At 40.6% G+C, this 18,364-nt stretch overlaps 3 protein-coding genes and 1 non-coding gene across 5 annotated transcripts; 3 read left to right on the top strand and 1 right to left on the bottom strand.

The window, feature by feature from the left end:
- On the top strand, nt 1–4,549 carry dnajc5aa (DnaJ (Hsp40) homolog, subfamily C, member 5aa). Its single transcript, XM_030056533.1, has 5 exons — nt 1–136; nt 942–1,070; nt 1,180–1,393; nt 1,531–1,702; nt 1,816–4,549. Exons 2-5 carry the CDS (start codon nt 961–963, stop codon nt 1,920–1,922), a joined length of 603 nt encoding a protein of 200 aa, XP_029912393.1. The 5' UTR covers nt 1–136; nt 942–960; the 3' UTR covers nt 1,923–4,549.
- A 1,635-nt stretch (nt 4,550–6,184) lies between these two features.
- On the top strand, nt 6,185–10,924 carry LOC115362449 (tumor protein D54-like). Of its 2 annotated transcripts, none has more exons than XM_030056375.1 (9): nt 6,185–6,299; nt 6,737–6,849; nt 6,960–7,108; nt 7,400–7,447; nt 8,319–8,420; nt 9,664–9,690; nt 10,054–10,080; nt 10,258–10,332; nt 10,434–10,924. In XM_030056375.1, exons 1-8 carry the CDS (start codon nt 6,287–6,289, stop codon nt 10,328–10,330), a joined length of 552 nt encoding a protein of 183 aa, XP_029912235.1. In that variant the 5' UTR covers nt 6,185–6,286; the 3' UTR covers nt 10,331–10,332; nt 10,434–10,924. The 2 variants fall into 2 exon arrangements, with proteins under 2 accessions (XP_029912235.1, XP_029912234.1); XM_030056374.1 differs by having other exon boundaries at nt 10,284–10,332.
- Nucleotides 10,925–11,156: 232 nt separating this feature from the next.
- trnae-cuc (transfer RNA glutamic acid (anticodon CUC)) lies at nt 11,157–11,228 on the bottom strand. Its single transcript has one exon. It is a non-coding gene; the product is annotated as a tRNA-Glu (tRNA).
- Nucleotides 11,229–12,433: 1,205 nt separating this feature from the next.
- On the top strand, nt 12,434–14,250 carry LOC115362601 (pancreatic progenitor cell differentiation and proliferation factor B-like). The gene is made up of 5 exons (XM_030056579.1): nt 12,434–12,619; nt 13,108–13,211; nt 13,444–13,521; nt 13,611–13,704; nt 13,838–14,250. The coding sequence occupies exons 2-5, from the start codon at nt 13,157–13,159 to the stop codon at nt 13,962–13,964; spliced, it is 354 nt and encodes a 117-aa protein (XP_029912439.1). The 5' UTR covers nt 12,434–12,619; nt 13,108–13,156; the 3' UTR covers nt 13,965–14,250.
- Nucleotides 14,251–18,364: the final 4,114 nt, after the last annotated feature.

The following is an 18,364-nucleotide window of genomic DNA, read 5'->3' on the forward strand; positions in this document are numbered from 1 at the left end:
GTCCATGGTTGTACGCTGGGAGCCTAACAGAGAGGGGCTGGGTACGTGCGAGATGCGGCCATAGTCACAGCACATTCTCTGAAATTATAACCCGGCGGAGCATTTATTTTTGCAGCGGATCAGAGCCGACTGAAAGGTGAGCCTTCTCGTGCATTTCGATCATTTTTTACCTCGAGATATTGCCCCTTGCCCTTGAAATTTTTACTGCTGACGATTCAGTCCTGTCTTGCATCAAGAGCAGGCCGGGAAGCAAACCAACATGGATGCTGTGCGCTATAGCAGTGCTGCTGATGATGCTTGCACAGAGATTAGGCTCCCAGCATCGTATTCCCAGAGTCTAATCCCTCATATAGACAATTTACACGGACTTGCGATTTGCAGCCGGTGGATATTTGAAACCCTTGTCAGGACAGAGGAGGGTGATGCTGAAAACAGTGGAAATTCATAGAGATTCCATATTGGCAGCCTGTATTGGTAATTCATCTATGCCAAGATGTCATCCCTCTGGAAGCAGTAGTATTCTTGGAAATGGCTTTACCTTTTTACCAGTTTATCAGTGCGTCATTACGATAAATCTTGCTCTCTTCCAGGATGACTGGCTTTAAGGATGTCACTTAATGATTCTCTTGCAGCAGCAGACACCCAGGGATCCTGGCGACATTTCAGCCAGCATTCACAATCATATAGAGAATATAGCTGCACACGATTTGCATTCATGTGCAATAAAACTGAGGAGTGAAATCCAGTGTGGGGAAATTTAATGAGTCAAGCATTTTCCTTGAATGCTGCTTGTCTTCTTGTCCCCATCCCATAATCTTGGTTATTTCCACATAGAGAGCTGTGTCTTTGGAAGCATTCAGCATTTGACCGGCTGTGGTTCATAGTCAGGCCTGTCACACACTTTGATATATTTGTGTTTCCTTGTGTTTCTGTGTGCTCAGACTGTGGACGTGAGGCATTATGGCTGAGCAGCAGAGGCAGCGCTCTCTGTCCACCGCTGGGGAGTCTCTCTACCATGTGTTGGGAGTGGACAAGGTGGCCACACCTGATGATATTAAGAGATCTTACAGGTGAGGCGTCTCGCTGCATCACAGCCCGACTCCCACGGCTGCCACTGCGAGGTAATGGCACACTGTGATTATTCATGTCTGACTGTCGTGCTTGTGCCGTCTCCCGCAGGAAATTGGCGTTAAAGTTCCACCCTGACAAGAATCCCGACAATCCAGAAGCGGCAGAAAAGTTCAAGGAGATAAACAACGCCCATGCAATCCTGAATGACCCCACGAAGCGTAACATTTATGACAAATACGGCTCTCTGGGACTGTATGTGGCTGAGCAGTTTGGAGAGGAGAATGTCAACACGTACTTCGTCCTGTCGAGCTGGTGGGCAAAGGTAAGACCGGGAGAAGGTCTGGATCAGGTTTTCTTTGCTGTAGCCATGTTTGGCCCATGATGATGCTCTTCTTCTCACCTTTCACTCACATGCTCCTCATCTCTCCATCTGTGTGTGTCTCCTCCATGCCACTGCAGGCGCTGTTTGTATTCTGCGGCCTGGCCACTGGCTGCTACTTCTGCTGTTGCCTGTGTTGCTGTTGTAACTGCTGCTGCGGAAAGTGTAAACCTCGGCCTCCGGAGGGCCAGGAACAAGATTTTTACGTGTCCCCTGAGGACCTGGAGGCCCAGCTGCAGTCTGATGAGAGAGGTGAGACTGAATGAGCCTTTTTTGTCCTTTATTTCCGCTCCCGGTTTGTAATTGTTTTTGTTGATGGATGAAATTTCATTGCAAACACCAAATTGTTCTTGTTTGTTGAACAGAGGCTGGCGGTGAGCCCATTGTGCTGCAACCATCGGCGACAGAGACAACCCAGTTAACATCAGACGGTCACCATTCCACTTACCACACTGACACCGGCTTCAACTAACCCCCCCTGCCCCCGTTTCCTCCTGTCCCGGCCTGCGGTCCTGCCTGCTTCCCTGCTCCACCTTAATGAGATGAAAAGAGGGGCAAACCATGTTTCCACTTCCGAAAGAGAGAGCCACGTAGAAGAGAGGGACAAGTGAGCATGGCCCACAAACGGAACTAATGAAGACACATCCCTTATACCCTAACCCTTGATTGGTTCGCTACTCCTCCCTCCCTCCCCCCAATACAAGAAGAAAAGAGAAAGAAAAATATTGTTTCCCTTTCGTTTCTTCTTTTGTATTTCTTGGCCTTTAACCACACAATTTGCGTACCCCCCACTTTTCCTTTCCCTTGTTTCACATCATGGTGTAGCATGCACTGTTTAAAACAAACAAAAAAAAAACATTGTCTCCAATTTTGTTTTATATTTTGTGACATTTTTTCATTTGATAAATTCATGATGTTGGTGCATATGTATGTGCAATATGTTCATATGAGTGTAGTTCACTTTGGGGGGTAAAGTTTACTTGATGTTGTATGCTAAGTGAGTAAGAGGGGCCTGGCTCAGGGAGGTGCTGGATGGAGAGACGTGTTTATGCTGTCTGTGGTGGTTTGTGCCATCATGTCACCTTCAGAGCGGAGTTGTCACATGCTGTTAGAAATTTTCACTTTTTGATTTGCTATCGATCCCGGCATTAGTTCAAAATGCCACTTCCTTCACTCGTGTCATCATCAGAGCCACTGCCTTTGGTGCTGTTTGTCTTGACTGTGCTCCCCCGAGTATGACGATTGTAAATCATGAAGTTGTTAAGACTCAGAGCTTCATTTGCAGACATTTTATCTTAAACGGCCGATGATATAATAGTTTTGTCAGAGTTTTAATTAGCGTTTGACTCGTCCTTCCTCTATCTCAGCTTTACTTCAGTCCATACTTGCAGGAAATATGCTGCTTATCTTTCCTGCGCTACTGAACAAGTAATCATGACAACTAGTTTCAAGCTTTTTTTTTTTTCGTTATTGGTGGTTTAAAATTGCTTGGGTTACTCATCTAATGTGGGCTGTTTTATCACAGGTGCATGAGTTGGCACTTCAAGACTTGTTTTTTTTTTTTTTTTAAAGAAATTCTATTGCTCTTTGATTTTCACTGAAACATGCACAAAATTCTTTCATTTTGTGATTTTTTTTTTTGTCCATACCAGCAGTATGATCCAATCCTTGTGAACTCTCACATTGGAATCACAAACCTAAAGCATAATAAGCTTATAAAGATGATCTCAAATCTGTTGCATTCATTACTGACATTGAAATGATGCGTTTTGTCATCAAAGACAGAGATTTCATTGTTGAGTTCCTCTGTTGATAAAGCAACTGAAGGAATATTGAAAATAGACACTGCAGTATCTTAAGTTTACATCAAATGGCAAAACTAATTCAATTCAGAGACATGACAACTCAGTGTAGACTGAAGGACATTCATTGTGTCTCTTATTTTTACTTTTTTTTTGTTTGTTTGTTTATGTAGGAATTGATCTTGCGCTGTTGTACTAGTACTTTCTCTTAATTTGTGAGGCACTCTTGCTGAAGCCGAGGACCAAAGCCCAGCTAGATAGGAACAGCAGATCTCTATCACTGGCTGCTCTGGTTCAGAGGGTGACATGTTTTTTAATTCTCAGCTGTCTTCAGTATATTCAGTAGTTAATGTGATGTGGGAAAAACATGTTACACTCTCCATCGTTACTTTGGGAGTGAACGCTGCCCGTGGAGCAACCATAAGGGATTGTTCTGGGCGGTGAATTATATTATCATCATCTTGTTTTGTTCCTTGTGTTTTTAACTGAAGTCTGATGACTTTTGACTTTTTGTCCAATGCTGTGATTGTTTGTCATTGTTAAATTTGAAGAATCTGTTTAGAGGCAGAAGCTCACGAGGCATATCATCGGTGAGCGAGCGCTACAGGCAGCTCTGAATAAAATGACTCTAGATTTTTCATAACACTGAATATGCATATATTGCCACACATTTGCTAATTGCCATAATCCATGGTCATCTTTGCCACTTTGTCAGTTTCATAACTGCTAATAATGTGTTTAAATGGTTTACAATCGGTGAGCTCCTATTGCCCACCCACAGCTATTAATGGTATGGGTGTTGACCTCTGTGGCCCTTTTACGATGTTTCCTGTAACCCTTGATGAAACATAGATGTACCTGTCATGGCTTTTTCATTGAGATACTGGAAAATGCTACTGTAAATGTTCTAAGTTGAATGCAATGTGTGTTCAGAAAAAACTATAATGGATCAATGATCAGGAAATGACTCCATAAAAATGTCTTGAGACAACATAGTATATAGTGTAACTATAGTGAAATGGTTATATTATGCATTTTTGGAATTTTATTTATTTCATATTTGTCATGTTTCAAATGATGATTGGCTATGATTTTAAATGGTATGGTGTTGTAATGTAACCATTAAATTTAGCAAGGAATTATTTAATGGTTAAGGTCGCTTGTACATACACTTGGCCCTATATAAAGTATAAATCTTGACGTTTATGTTGTAGCATGGTAATTGTGTGTCTGAAAGAAAACAAATGGATCATTGATCTGATTTGCTGTTGTTGAATAAATGTTCCTGAACATTTTGGCTTGTGTCCTTGGGCAACTGTTTCATGCTTCAGTGCATGCTGCATGATCTTCAAGATACGAGGCAGGGCATAATAATTACCTGGGCGTTACTATAATACTCTCATTTTCGTTAGTTGGAGCAAAATAAATTTGAAACACTTACATCATCAGCATCATCTTATAGCTATGTGTCCTTTGCTTTATATGTATGTCACTATTATGGGGTTAATTTCATTCATGCTACATCATGAAGTTGTTAGACAGGAAAACAGCATGTGAAAATGAATATACAGTGACATGCTTGAGCACATACTCAATCTAAATTTATTTTATGGATGGGTGTTAAAGTTTCGTACATAGAGAAAAATTGTGTATCCAAACTTACAGCTCTCACAAAGTGGGCTTGCGACTGAAGGATGTTAAAAGCACTCATGGTCATATTATCTATCATTAGACAAGCATAAAAATATTGTCTTGTATGAGTTAGAATTTGGTATTTTTTCTGAATAATTTAGTTATCACAAAAATCACACTGGACCTTTCAGATATTCTTTTTAACCCTGGAGAGGTAAATATTATCATTATATACGTAGCACAATTAACAGAACAGACATTATTTAAACAGATGGTTATATACGTCTCTTAATATTGAAACCTGACCATAAAAACTACTGATGGAGCATATCATGTATTATTTATCTTAATGTCTGGCAATGTGGCTGGTTGTTTTCAGCAGAGTTGGCAGCCTTTAACTTTTTGTGAGTGTGACATTTGCCTGTTCCCTGCAGTGCAGTGGCACATTCCGACAGCAGGTGGAGACAAATCTCACATTTCACTGTGCAGCATGGAGGTTTATCTTCCCCAGCCTCAAATAATACACAATAAAGAAACTTTGTAAAGGAGTTTGGTGTCACTTCTTGTACCAGTCTGTCCTGGTATGCATTTTCAATTAATCTGATCATGCACAATTATAATCATCATTACTCTCATCATCATCATCATCATCATCATCATCATCATCATTTTTTGTTCCTCAGTTGTGGAGAATAGGTCTGAGGGGTTGACGAGGCTAAAGCTGTACTGAAATAATAGATAGATAGATAGATAGATAGATAGATAGATAGATAGATTTTATTGATCCCAAACTGTGAAATTCTTAATAACTCCAGACTATGCAGACTTAATAACTTTGGAAAAGGCTTTGGAAAAGTTATTTACATATTTTTGTTGCACTGGGGTCAGTCCTTTCCCAGTCCTAATCTGTAGCTGCATCAGAATGCCACACTATGCATATTAATTGCGATTGTGAAATTGATTTCCAGCTGAATGGTTTGACTACCCATGAAAAGGAGCATTGGCCTTGGTCTTTTCTACATATAAGACCTATTATAGAAATATTATAGTGCAGGTTTTGAGTAGGTTTTTAAGGAAGGTTTTTAAGGAAAGTGTGTTTTGGTGTTTTTGGTGTCATCATGGTCTGTGTGTGTGTGTGTGTGTGTGTGAAGTCCAGTCGTCACAGATAATCTGTGTGATCCTGAGCGTAGTGTGTGTGTGTGTGTGTGTGTGTGTGTGTGTGTGTGTGTGTGTGTGTGTGTGTGTGTGTGTGTGTGTGTGTGTGTGTGTGTGTGTGTGTGTGTGTGTGTGTGTGTGTGTGTGTGTGTGTCTGTCATTCACACAGCTCTGGGTCTGTATGGAGACTCAGGCCACCAGTTTAACCGCCACCTTGTGAAAACACTGCGGGCTGAAAGTGGCGAGAATGAACCGGCAAGGTAAGTCCATTATCTCTACGACCACCGCTGCTCATGTAAACGATATGACAGCTAAAACCTGTTGCAAATAACTCACCAGGACGAAATGTGTGTGTGTATTTAGTGAAACTGTGGTTAGCGTTAGCTCGGTGTGCAACAGGTAGCTAGCGTTAGCCAGCTAGCCGGTTCAGCACTGCGGACAGCGCCACAACAAGGGCTTTTATTTTGTTATTCCAACAAAATATAATAACTTCTGGGGTAAAGCACTTCTCACAATACTGTCAACAATAGGCTAAGCTATAAGTATTTCTGAATTCAATAAAATTCCACCTCAAATACTTTTTGCGTTATTTGTTTGACTGGTTAAACTCGCACAACCAGCCAGTCTGTTGTTGTTGTTGTTGTTGTTGTTGTTTAAAAAGTTGATATGTTTTGTTGTTTGTTTGCATCTCTGAAAGGTTTTGGTGGGACCTCATCCATGAACTTCTCTACAGGAGCGACAAGAAACGGAGGCCCCCACTCAGATCTGACAGAGGAGGATCTGGAGGATCTAAGGATTGAGCTCACTAAGGTGCTGTCACTTTCCAAGGATGTTCATGTTATAATAAGAATATTGGTGTCAGAGTCTGGAGAGCTTTGCCCTGCAAGTGAGTGAGGTAAGTGTCATGTTTTGTTGTGCAGGTGGAGGATGAAATTCAGACTTTGCGTCAGGTGCTTTTGGCCAAAGAGAAGTATGCCATGGACATAAAGAGACAGCTGGGGTTGAGCCCGCTCAGTAACATCAAGCAGAACCTGGCCAAAGGCTGGCAAGAAGTCCAAACCTCAGCTCCGTAAGTGCATCTGCATAAACATCACTGGTTTAGACAAGCAGACGTGGCCTATGCAACAATAAATGCTGCAGTAAAGTCCTCCTAATCTGATGATGTTGAAGGGAAACCCTCCTGGCACGTTGTCAGTCTCACAGGGCAGTCTCGGTTCAACGTCCCCTGCCTTTCCCCTGACAGCCACATGTCTCTTCAGTGGGACACAGTTACATAACCATGAAAGGCACACTCACTGCAGTCTCCCTCTTAAGTTGGAGGGATAATCTGTGTGTCTTTTCTCTCCTTTGTTTCCCCCAGATATCTCACAGCTTCTGCAACTTTGGAGGACATCAGCAACTCCAATGCGTGAGTGTTGGCCGCCATGTTCACATGACATCCTGAAAACATTGTGTATGGTGTTAAATGAAGCTGAGGCTACGCTCACATGTAAGGAGGGAGGCTGCAAAGGAACAAGTGATGGGATTTTCCAGGTCAAATAGGATCAGGGTCCTGTTAATAGCCTAATAGCCTGACTTAGCACAAGGAGCAGCCGCAGAGCGAGCCCGCTGTGTTTTTGAAAACAGAGAGGCCATGAGATCTTGTGTTACCAGATGAATAATAGCTACTGATATGTGGGTGTGTGGGTGTGTGATTTTTGTTTTTGGTATATTTTAGTGCTCTGGCATGTAAAGAGGTAACTGAAAAACTCAAATGTGCAGTCATTGCCATTTTGCCACAGCTGGTAACCTGGAAAGTCACTTATTTATCACCAGGCATTTCGTTTTTGCTCCGGTGTCTACATAGACACTCGACTCAAATAAAATCCATCAATCATGGCTAGAGAACTGGGTGGAAATCTTGGGTGGCGAGCCAGTCAGAGCAAACGTCCCCCAAACAAACACCCTGCGCACATCCAGGCAGGAAACAACTGTGATATAAAGTTTTAAAAATATTTATAAACATTTTCACTGATAACAAATACAAATGTTTTTCGCAGAAGTCTTACAGGAAGAAAGGGGAAAAAACACTATCTCGTACTTTTGTGTTGTTCGTATTTGTCCTGCTGGCAAGGACAAATCCAGGAACTTAGTGACTTTCATTCAGAGTATGTCAGGTCCAGTGACATTTAACATCCCTTCTTAATTAAATTTTTTTTTACAACAATAGTAATAATCTGATGTGGTTTTGTTTCTTTGCTCTGTATCTTCCTCTGTGTTGTCTCCATGTCTGGTTGAAGGTACAAGAGGACCCAGGACACGCTCTCTCATGCAGGACAGGTGACCTCTGCTGCGCTGTCCTCAATGGGTGTGGCCATCACCAGGCGGCTGGCAGACATGAGGTACCCTCACAATCAGCCAACAGCTTATGAAGTGACTTTAAAAAAAAAAAAAAAAAAAAAAAAAAACAGAAGGAAATGGTTCATAATGTCCCAGTTTTTTAGTTACTGGCTGCTTACTTAGTACTACATAGTGCTACTTCCTGTGGTTTGATAAATAATTTTCCTTTTGCAGACTGAGCAAAGAACAGCAAATACCACTATGTGGAGTGGAAGCAGAGCACGGTTAATAAGCTCCCATGAAGCTCCCTGCCTAGAATATTTAGAAAATTCTCTCTTTGGTTAACTCACGCAGCCAGATGCACAGGCTAAGAGAGGCACCAGAGCTGGACAGGCGAGGGACAAAAGATGCTTTGAAATGATAATTAGGGTGGTTGTTCTATTCACGGCCTCTGAAAACATCAGGGTTTCTGTGGTCATGGAAATCCTGGAAGAGAAAATGTCTTTTCCAAGCCAAGAAATTACTTGAAATAGCCCTAAAATTGTGAAAAAAAATGATTTTTAAAAAAAATAATGTTTGTAAAAGTTGAGCTAAAATTTGAGAAGAGAATGATTAAGATTTTTTTAAATTATTATTTCCTTGACATTCGCTCATGTATCGTTCTTGGAAACCAGTCAGAGTCAAGAGACTTGGTGCTTGCTATGAGGTGTATTTTATTTGCCCTGTGATTCCAGCTGTTACTTATAGATTTAGATTTAGGTTTAGGTTTATTTTTTCCACAGTTAAAAAATACATACGTAGAAAAAAAGGCAAAGATAACAAAGTGATATACAGTGTAGGGAGAGGGAAAACCCCAGTGCGCTGATGTGTAAAGTAATTGTTTTACATTATAAACTACATTGTACTTGACAACAAACTTAAGATATAAATAGAAAAAAAGTCTGTCACCATGTACATTGAAGAGGAAAAAGCCATATTTTGATTTTATTTGAGCAGTGATGTAAATAAGACAAATAAATTGAGGTGGCCAAGTAAGTTTCATGTGTATTAGAGGCACTAAGTGAAGTTGTAGGTGCCCTGTCACATGTCAGCCCTCAGCACATAATAGTGTGACCCTTCATCACAGGTCATCCTCTGCGAGTTTTCTGTCTTATGGTCTTGTTTAGCCAGTAAACAGCAGTCCTAATCCAATCACAGCAGTACATCTGAACGAACTGATTAGTCTGTTGTTGTCAGCTCAACTGGAAACAGAAACCTGTGTGACGTTATCTGTGTGTCTTTATCTTCCCGCTGCGTTCTCACCAGGGCTTTGCCTCTCCCAAGCCCACCACGGTAAGGCTGAAGCGATAACACCAATTAGTCTCTTTAGGATAACAATAAATACTGAGTGGTTAATGTGATCTAGTGAGAACACTGTTCTGACCAACCACTAAGTTACTGCTTGTAGTCACTGAATTTGAAACACAGATTGAAAAAAAGCATTAAATTGTCATGATAGTTGTTAGATCATCATGTAATTCTATTGTAATACAAGAAATTCAAAAAACATTTGAGTGAATTAAAAGACACAAGTAAAATGAGTTTTTCATGCTGGTGCTGATTCTGTATACTCTTGTTTTTTGTGCTCTGCTTTGACACCCTCTCTCCTCCTTTCTGTTGTTTGTTTCTGCTGTGCCTCCTGATCGTGACACACAGCCACACCATAAGCGTTCCTGCGATGAGGTAAAATGCCAAGCACGTTCGGCTCTGACAGCACTGAGATTCCTGCTTTCGCTATTTACTGCTGTCTGTTTGTGATTCACTTTGAAATGCCAGAGTCCAGTCGTCTGCTATTATGTGAAAATGCATTGAGTGCACTTGCAGTTAAGTTTTCTTGTGTAATTTTTCTTTTAACGTCAGTGGGCACTTTTCACATTTCCCTGTAGACACTCCCCTACGTTCAAGTCTTTTGAGGAAATGGTTGACAATGTGAAGGTGAGTTTGTTTGATGAGCATATAGTGCATTCTGTATTTTTCTGTTTCAAATATAAGGATGCTGATTGCCTCTCCTTTCTTATCTTTTCTAAATCCCACAGGAGAAGGTGACTGGCAGTCGATCAAATGAAGACAGCAGCTCTGGGTTTGAAAGAAGGTCCGCGCGCCACAAATCATGAAATGCTCCTTTCTAACAGCCCACAGTGAAATTTGATCCTATAACTTGCAAAGTCCCTCTGCCTCCATGACCCAGAGAACTTGATCACGGCCGTCTCTGGCTGTCTCAACACGACCAGGAAGAAGCATGAAGTTTGTTATGCAAAATTCATCCAACTGTGAATTTTCAAATAGTGTTTTAACATGGTAATATTTCTGCAAGTTGTTTGTGTGGGATTTAACAGTTTACTTATTTTGAAATGTAGCCTAAGTGAATTCACCTCCTCAGTGTTTGAAATACGTGCAGTTTGTTAGGACTGAACTAATGTTAGCAGTAGCATTGTTTTAATCCTCTTTTTGTAAGGGGGAAACATTTCACTGATACAATGTATTTTTGTACTTCAATATTTTTCAATTAAAGTAAATTGTATGGTGCAAGGCATCTGTCATTTTTTTTAGGGCAAAAGCAATTTACTTCCTTTTTAATTCCTTTGACAGGCTACAGTCACCTCTAGTCTGTAATAGTTTTATTATTAAAACAAACAAACAAACAAACAAAAACTTCAAGGCAATATATTTCTCAAACAGTGTTCAGAGTATTAGCAGAACAGCACCAGTTGCAATACCTTATTGCTGATATTAAAATATCGGTACAAACAAAAGGTGTGTTCCCTGACCGGGAATCGAACCCGGGCCGCGGCGGTGAGAGCGCCGAATCCTAACCACTAGACCACCAGGGAGCTGTGAGGACCGAGGTTAATGTTTATCTTATAAATGCACTAGATCAAACGTTATTGTGTTCTATTATTAATCTGGTAAGCAGTCAATTTAAACGGAAATCACTCACTCTGGTGTTAATCTATGACTGTAGTCTGACCCTGTTCAGTAAACACACACGCTGTTCCAGAGCTGACGTCACACCAACATTTAGCTGAAGTGCCTCATGTACTCAACACTGGTGTCGGTAATGGAAATTCACCATGGTATTCATGTACCGGGTTAACTTGCTGCATACTTTATCGTAACAGTGATTACCAATTATAGTCTTAGCCACCGCGTTTTTACTGTGGTACTTGACTTATCCTAACGTACTAATTTACCGTGGTGTACATAAAAATAACTATGCCAATGAAAAGTGACTGTTTCTTAAATTGTAGTGTTAAAGATGTGCAATATTTTCTCTGGTAAGTGCAGTTAGTTTGAAGGGCCAGCCATTAACCAACTCAGTGGTCTAAACAATAAACAAAAAATAAATCAAAGTCCTGGAGTCCCAGTACCTGCCACCCAGGGCCACGCCTTTTATTGCGTTTGATATTATATTGTACTGTATTGTATTGTTTTATTTTACAAATTTAGCTTTTTTTCAGTTTGGGCGCTTCTGGTGTTAGCATTTTATTTAGGCCTACTGTCTTGTTTTACTTAATATTACTGTAATTATTTAAGCAATCTCTGACACAATAATTTACCTCACGATTAATAAAGCTCTGTCTTACCTTACTAGGCTACTATACAAAAAATAAGAGGCAAAACCATGGATCAGAGTATGTGGGTTTACTTTCCACCAAAATACACCACCAGAATACATATATACATACAATGGTTACAACGGTTTCCTATGGTTTATTTTTATGAAGAGTTTGACACAAAACGAGTATTTAAAAAAAAAAAAATCCCCAAATAACCCTTATCTGTGGTTGAGGCTATAGGTTGCAGCCTGCCCTTGGTGAACATATACATGTCCCGCTCACTTCAAGAACAAGTAGAGAGAGGCTATCCACAGGCTAAATCTATCTGCTGGTGTCTGACAGCTGGCTCAGATAAGCTCTCTTCAAAGCCTCCTTCTGGTGTCACCGGGTTCCCGTTTCGTCCTACCAGGACGGGACAGGACAGCAGCACGTTCTGTGTCCCCGCCCCGTGTCACCCCAACACGCGCACAGCTCATATAAAGCCACTTGCCCGAGCTCCCTGAGACAGAACAGGATTGACAACACCACGGAAGAGTGACCTGAAGGGTCCCAGTAGATAGTTTACCCACAAATGGGCCATAATAATTAGCACTTTATCATCTGAGAGCCTTGCCATCCGGACCTTAACCGCCTCGGTGCTACTGTTATCATCTCTAAACTATCAGGTAAGTAAAAATAATAAGGAAACACCCCATCATTGTGTGTTTGTGCAGGCTATATTAACAGCAAGTGCTTTGTGTAATTTGTGTTTGAGCTTCAGATATTAATTTCAGAAAGCAAATTGTTTATTTCACACATGGCATTTTCATGAGTTAAAAAGGCTTGTGTGTGCACTCAACATTAGGGTTACATAGTCTGATATCTTGTACAGGTGAGATAGGTTATCTTATAAAACAAACAACAATAACTGAAGATGCCAACAAAGAAAGGACTGAATTAAATGATAGGATTTAAGTCACTATAACACAGCATGGTGGAAAAATAGTAGAACAAGAGACATAAAATCACATGCATTGTGAGAAAAATAAAACAGCTCTAAAGCAAGAAGTCAGAGGGGAAACTATAGTGAGATCCTAGCAGCATCCTTTTTTTGTCATTTTGCTTCCGTTCTCATAATACCTCTGCCACCTATTTTCCTCTCTCTTTCCTCAAGGTTACCATTTTCCATCTTTGAGCGGTTTTTACATCTAAGGTCGGAGAAAATGGCAGCAATTCCATCAAGTGGCTCCCTCATTGCCACCCATGATTACTACAGAAGTGAGTGCAAAGTGGCATATATGCAGTTATGCTTTATTCATCTCAGTAGACAGCAGAAATACCAAATGATATTGCCTTATATCTTAGTTTTTTTTTTTGTTTTGTTTTTTTGTTTGTTTTGTTTTGTTTTTGCATTTCTATCCAGTCAGTTTGTTTTTCCTGTGTAAACCTGTTACTGTCTATGATAATATACACTTGAGTTTTCCACTAAAATGAAATGTATTTGTTCTAGGGCGCCTTGGGTCCACCTCCAGCAACAGCTCCTGTGGCAGTGCTGAGTACACAGGAGAGGTCATTCCACACCACCCAGGTACAAACAGCACAAGTAAACAAGAATTTATGTTGAAAGAGCTTATCCATAAATCTCCCTGTGTCTGACATTCACTTTGTTCTTGGCAGGACTTCCTCGGCAGGATTCTGGCCACTGGTGGGCTTCATTTTTCTTCGGAAAACAGAACCTGCCTGGCATGCAGAATGGATCCGAGTCTCAAAAGTGAGTCTCTTTCTGCACACACACACACACACACACACACGTGTTCACACTTCCATAAATCAAATGCGGTTGCCCTTGGTTTCCTTTGTGCTGCTGAGTGAACAGCCGGCTCTAATGCTGCTCTGTGTTGCAGGAACGGAACCTACACAGTGACCAATGGTCAGGTGACCTGCATCGCCAGGGAGATGGTTCTGAGCAGACAACACAGCGACAACTCTGAGATAGGAAAGTTCGAGTCGGGGACCCCCACCAACCAGTAGACTTTGGCCTGCCACTGCTTTCCCTGCCATGCCTTCAATGTCCCACACCCCTCACCTGCACCCAGCCATCTGTGATATAGTCCAAAACTGGAGATGAAACTGATGGTGGCTTGTTTATATAGTGGCTGGAGTTTGCTTGTCCTCTGTGTTTATACATATATATATAGTGTCTTTTTAATATGACCAAAAGAAAAAAAGTGAAACGTGTAAAAAGTTTTCCATATGTTTCCTTTTTATGACATGATGCTTTCTGCTGTTAAATAAAATGCTCGCAGTCAAAACTGTTGCACTGGTTGACTGTATTGTTTTGATACCCCACAATAATCACTAATTTAATCATTTTTATAGCAATGGTTGCCATGACAAGGAAACAGTTCTAGGCATTATACTGGTATTTCATCATTTAGGAACACAGTTAGACTGTGCTGTCTATTCGTGTGATTCCCACAGCAAGCAGAGGGACCCTTTCTGTGACCATTGCTGACAGAGCCGATGCAGCCAACTGGCCAAAGTGTCCTAAGCTGTTTAGCTTTGATATGATTAGCAACTGGTAAATTGCTGGCTAATGCAGCTTATGCAATGCCTCACCTGTACGCGAATGTGGGTCAGCCGCCTGGGCAGACAAACAAACCAACAGGCCGTCACAGAAATCAAATAAAGCTTAAGCCAACTGTTTTATTCCCTTAAAACATGTTGCTGAATCTAAGTTATATTTGCTGCATCTATAAGCTCAAACTGGCTAGTTTTTCTAAACCCCAAACTCATAAGGAACAACACGTACATTTATTTATGTGTTGTTCCTTATTCAAATCATGAAGATATGCTGGCCTTTGGTACAGAAAACACACCTCCAAACACTCCTGAGAGCATCAGCTGGTAATTTCCCAGATTCCAGTTACAACCAGGAGAGACACCTGGCTGTTTCCCATGCATCAACTGTACAGCAGAAAAATAAAAGCCATCACTGAATGCCAACAACTACTTTTACAGGGGTCATTTCCAAGGACATATTCTAAATGCCATGTAGCGCTGATGTGGTCTGTTTACAATATGTATGCCACGAGGAGGGGGCACGATTCACAAGCGTGTTGCAGTCTTTGCATTTGCATTATAACATAAATACAACATGCTGTGTCTGCATGCACAATTTATTGGCTATTCCCTGTGCTGACAGAAATATAACTGGCAAAGACTCAACTATCTGATTCCGCTAGATATCATGTAGCAGGCACAAGTTATCAAATGTATATCATGCAACCCCAGCACAGAGCCAATATCTCTGGTGAAAATTTCTGATGCTTTTAACTTTGCATTATTACACCGCACCTTCACATATTCTGACCATCATGATCACACAGCAGTTGGTGGTGTGATGTTCTTTTTAGTGGGATTACTAAAGAATTTGGTCGACTGAATGGACTTTTTCTTTGAAGTGGAACATTTTGCAATCTGCACACTGACATCCAAGAATAGACCGAACCAAGCTCGATACAGGATACAGGATGGATACAGGCCAGTTAAGTTGTAAGGCAGTCTCTCTGTTCAAATATCTAAGTCAAACAGTTTGAGCATGTGTAGCATTTAGGTCCAAGCATGCATAGCAAGTGGCCACAGTCAGGATTTATATTTTCAACACTTAGAGCACCTGTGCCCAATCAGTAAATACATGACCTCTCTTTTTTATGGGCGAGCTGCCCCCCTCCAAAGCTGCCGTATTCCTGGGAAAGCACTGCCAGGGCCACTTGGATCTAAAAATACCCTGTGTTCCCAGTACAGCGCACACTCACATTCAACACATGGGAATCACCCATCCTGCACGCCCTGTCTTTTTTTTTTTTTTTTTTTTTTTTTTCACCTTTGTTGATTTCCAGGTTTGTCTTTGCAAAGTTTACAGAACATGGTGAGTATTGATTCAAAAATGAGATGAGTCAGTGTGGCCAAAAAGGCACCAAATAGTCAGAAGAAACAAAACAAAACAAAACAGTGGTAATGGTACATCTTGAAACAATAATGTAGAACAGTCCTGCAGACAGGTACAGGATTTACAACCCAACCCAAAAATTAAACTTCAAACTGCTGGTGTTTTTAAGTTGGATTCAATAAATTGAGTGCAAAGCAACAAATACAAAACTCATCTCAAAGAAAAGCAATGGATGTGCTAATTATCTGCTGGCGGAGAATAATCTGATTAATAAATAAGCCGATGTTTGTTGAAAAGTTTTGTGCTTCAAAATGCGTGCTGAAATACACAGCAGGTAATGTTTTGGTGGTAGAAAACTAGTCACAGTGCAAATTTCCATTAGTGAGATAAAGTGACCTTGATCGGTCCATGTTTTTGTGAAGCTGTGGGTGTTTTGAAAGTGGATTCTTGAGGTGTAGTCTTTTTTGAAATGAACCCCTGATTTATTGTAATTGCTAAGTTGGTTCCTTGCATGGAAAATGGTGGCGTAGTCACTCGGGTCACACCTGTACATCAATTAGCTCAAAGATAAAATGGGAATCGGGGCAAAGTGTCTCTCTGCCTCTTCAGGCCCAAACAAATGAATCCTGCAGGGATATGGATGATGAATAGGAAGAATGAAGTATAGTATCACTCTGTAGGTTTATATAAGTCAGTCTTTTCAGGTACAGGAGCAGAAGGTTCACTGATCTGTTAGCAAGGGTCCATGTGTCGACATGGTTCAGGTCTATATTTACTCTGCAGCACGAGCAGAGAATGTGAACCATATAGTCTGGTGTGTGCGAGTCCACGTGTCACCGAGGAACTTTGTCATTTGGCACGGCACTCTGATTGATAGTCTCTGTACTGTTTGTGTGACTTTTTATTATATGGTGATGAATACTCTGGGACTTTTTTGGAAAAAATATCGTAGGGAGTTGTTGATGAATTTTACCTGACTACTTGTTTTAACCATGAACCTCTGCTAATTAGGTTAAAGTTCAACTGCAGCCACAAGTGTGCAAGTGCTGTGGTGACTCACAGTTATGACTCAGTTATGTTCCTGTTACACCTTGGAGGTTTAAGGCAAGTAGTATTTTTGTTTGCTGTTTGTTTGTTCAACAGGGACAGTGCACGTTTATCAACAGTGAAATTTGCCGGGTTAGCTGAGCAAAGCAAAGTAGAAATAAAGATATACTACAAATATATTTCCACAGTACAGTAACGTTAAATATGTTGTGAATAAACCATTTCAATAAAATAAAAAAAAAAAAACCTATAGCATCAGGCTACAGGCTCATAAAAGCCGGTGTTTTCAGGTCAGGGAGCAGGAAGTTCACTGCTCTGTTTCCAAGTGTTCACATGTTGTCCTGCTGCAGGCCTATATTTACTGCAGCACGAGCAGAGAGTGTGAACCATGTCGCCCAGCATGTGTGAGGGGCTTAATCGCCTAAAAATATACATATAGATCCCGGGCCGTCCCTAGACACCTGGGGGCCCAAGGTGAATAATCATTTTGGGGCTCTTGTGTTTTACCTTGAATAGTTCAGTTTAGGTCCAAAAGATGAACCTGAGCAATTTTATTTCAAACTTTGAACAATATTCACTTTAGTTCTCTTTATAATTCATGTTTGAGTAATTTTATGGTAAATCCTTTTTCTTTTATTTTTTGGGGTAATTTTATGTTCATTGTTCTTCTAATATGATTTAAATATATATTCAGAGAAAAAATGTGATGAACAAATTAGTAAAAAAAAAAAAAAAAAAATCTGAGCCAGGATGAACTAAAACAAACAAAACAAACAAATGGTAAATTTGCAAAAACATAAAAATTGGTAAGATAACCATATGTGTAATTATTAAAATTATCTGTCTAATGGGCCTAGTGGTTTTGCAGAGATCTTCCCAGGTAAATTACATTATTCTATATAATATACTAAAGTCATGGATATACAAAAAGGTTTGGTTTGTTTGCAGCCTTGCTTTCAATTTGGATTTAAAAGTGGGTCAGGGCAGTTTCCAGTAAAGTATTCCAGTAACACATTACTCATACTGAGAAAACAGATTGTTCAAGTTTGTTCCTTTGGAAGTGGATGGCACTGACACTTTTGGCAATTGTCCGTGACCTTGATGTTAATTTCCTTGAACTAAATATGCTGGCTGAGCAGTGGCCAGATTCCATGCATGATTTTAAGAACAAGACATGCATCTACATAGTTAAGGAAACTTCCCAGGCGGAGGAGGCAGTGCTTCTGAGTTAGGAGACTGTTTGGTTTATTGTCAAGAAGCTTAAATGCTGGTTCGTGACCGGATTTCTATCAGGCTTTTAAAATAGGACCTTAAACTAGTCCAGCTAGGTCAAATATATCTTTAGTTTTTGAAGCAGCCAATAATGCTGTCACCATTGGCCCGCTGATATTTTTTCACAGTCACTTTCCAAATCTGGTCTCTGGGTCATCAC

This window comes from Myripristis murdjan, chromosome 7, assembly GCF_902150065.1.
Source record: "Myripristis murdjan chromosome 7, fMyrMur1.1, whole genome shotgun sequence".
NCBI classification, from domain to species: domain Eukaryota; kingdom Metazoa; phylum Chordata; class Actinopteri; order Holocentriformes; family Holocentridae; genus Myripristis; species Myripristis murdjan.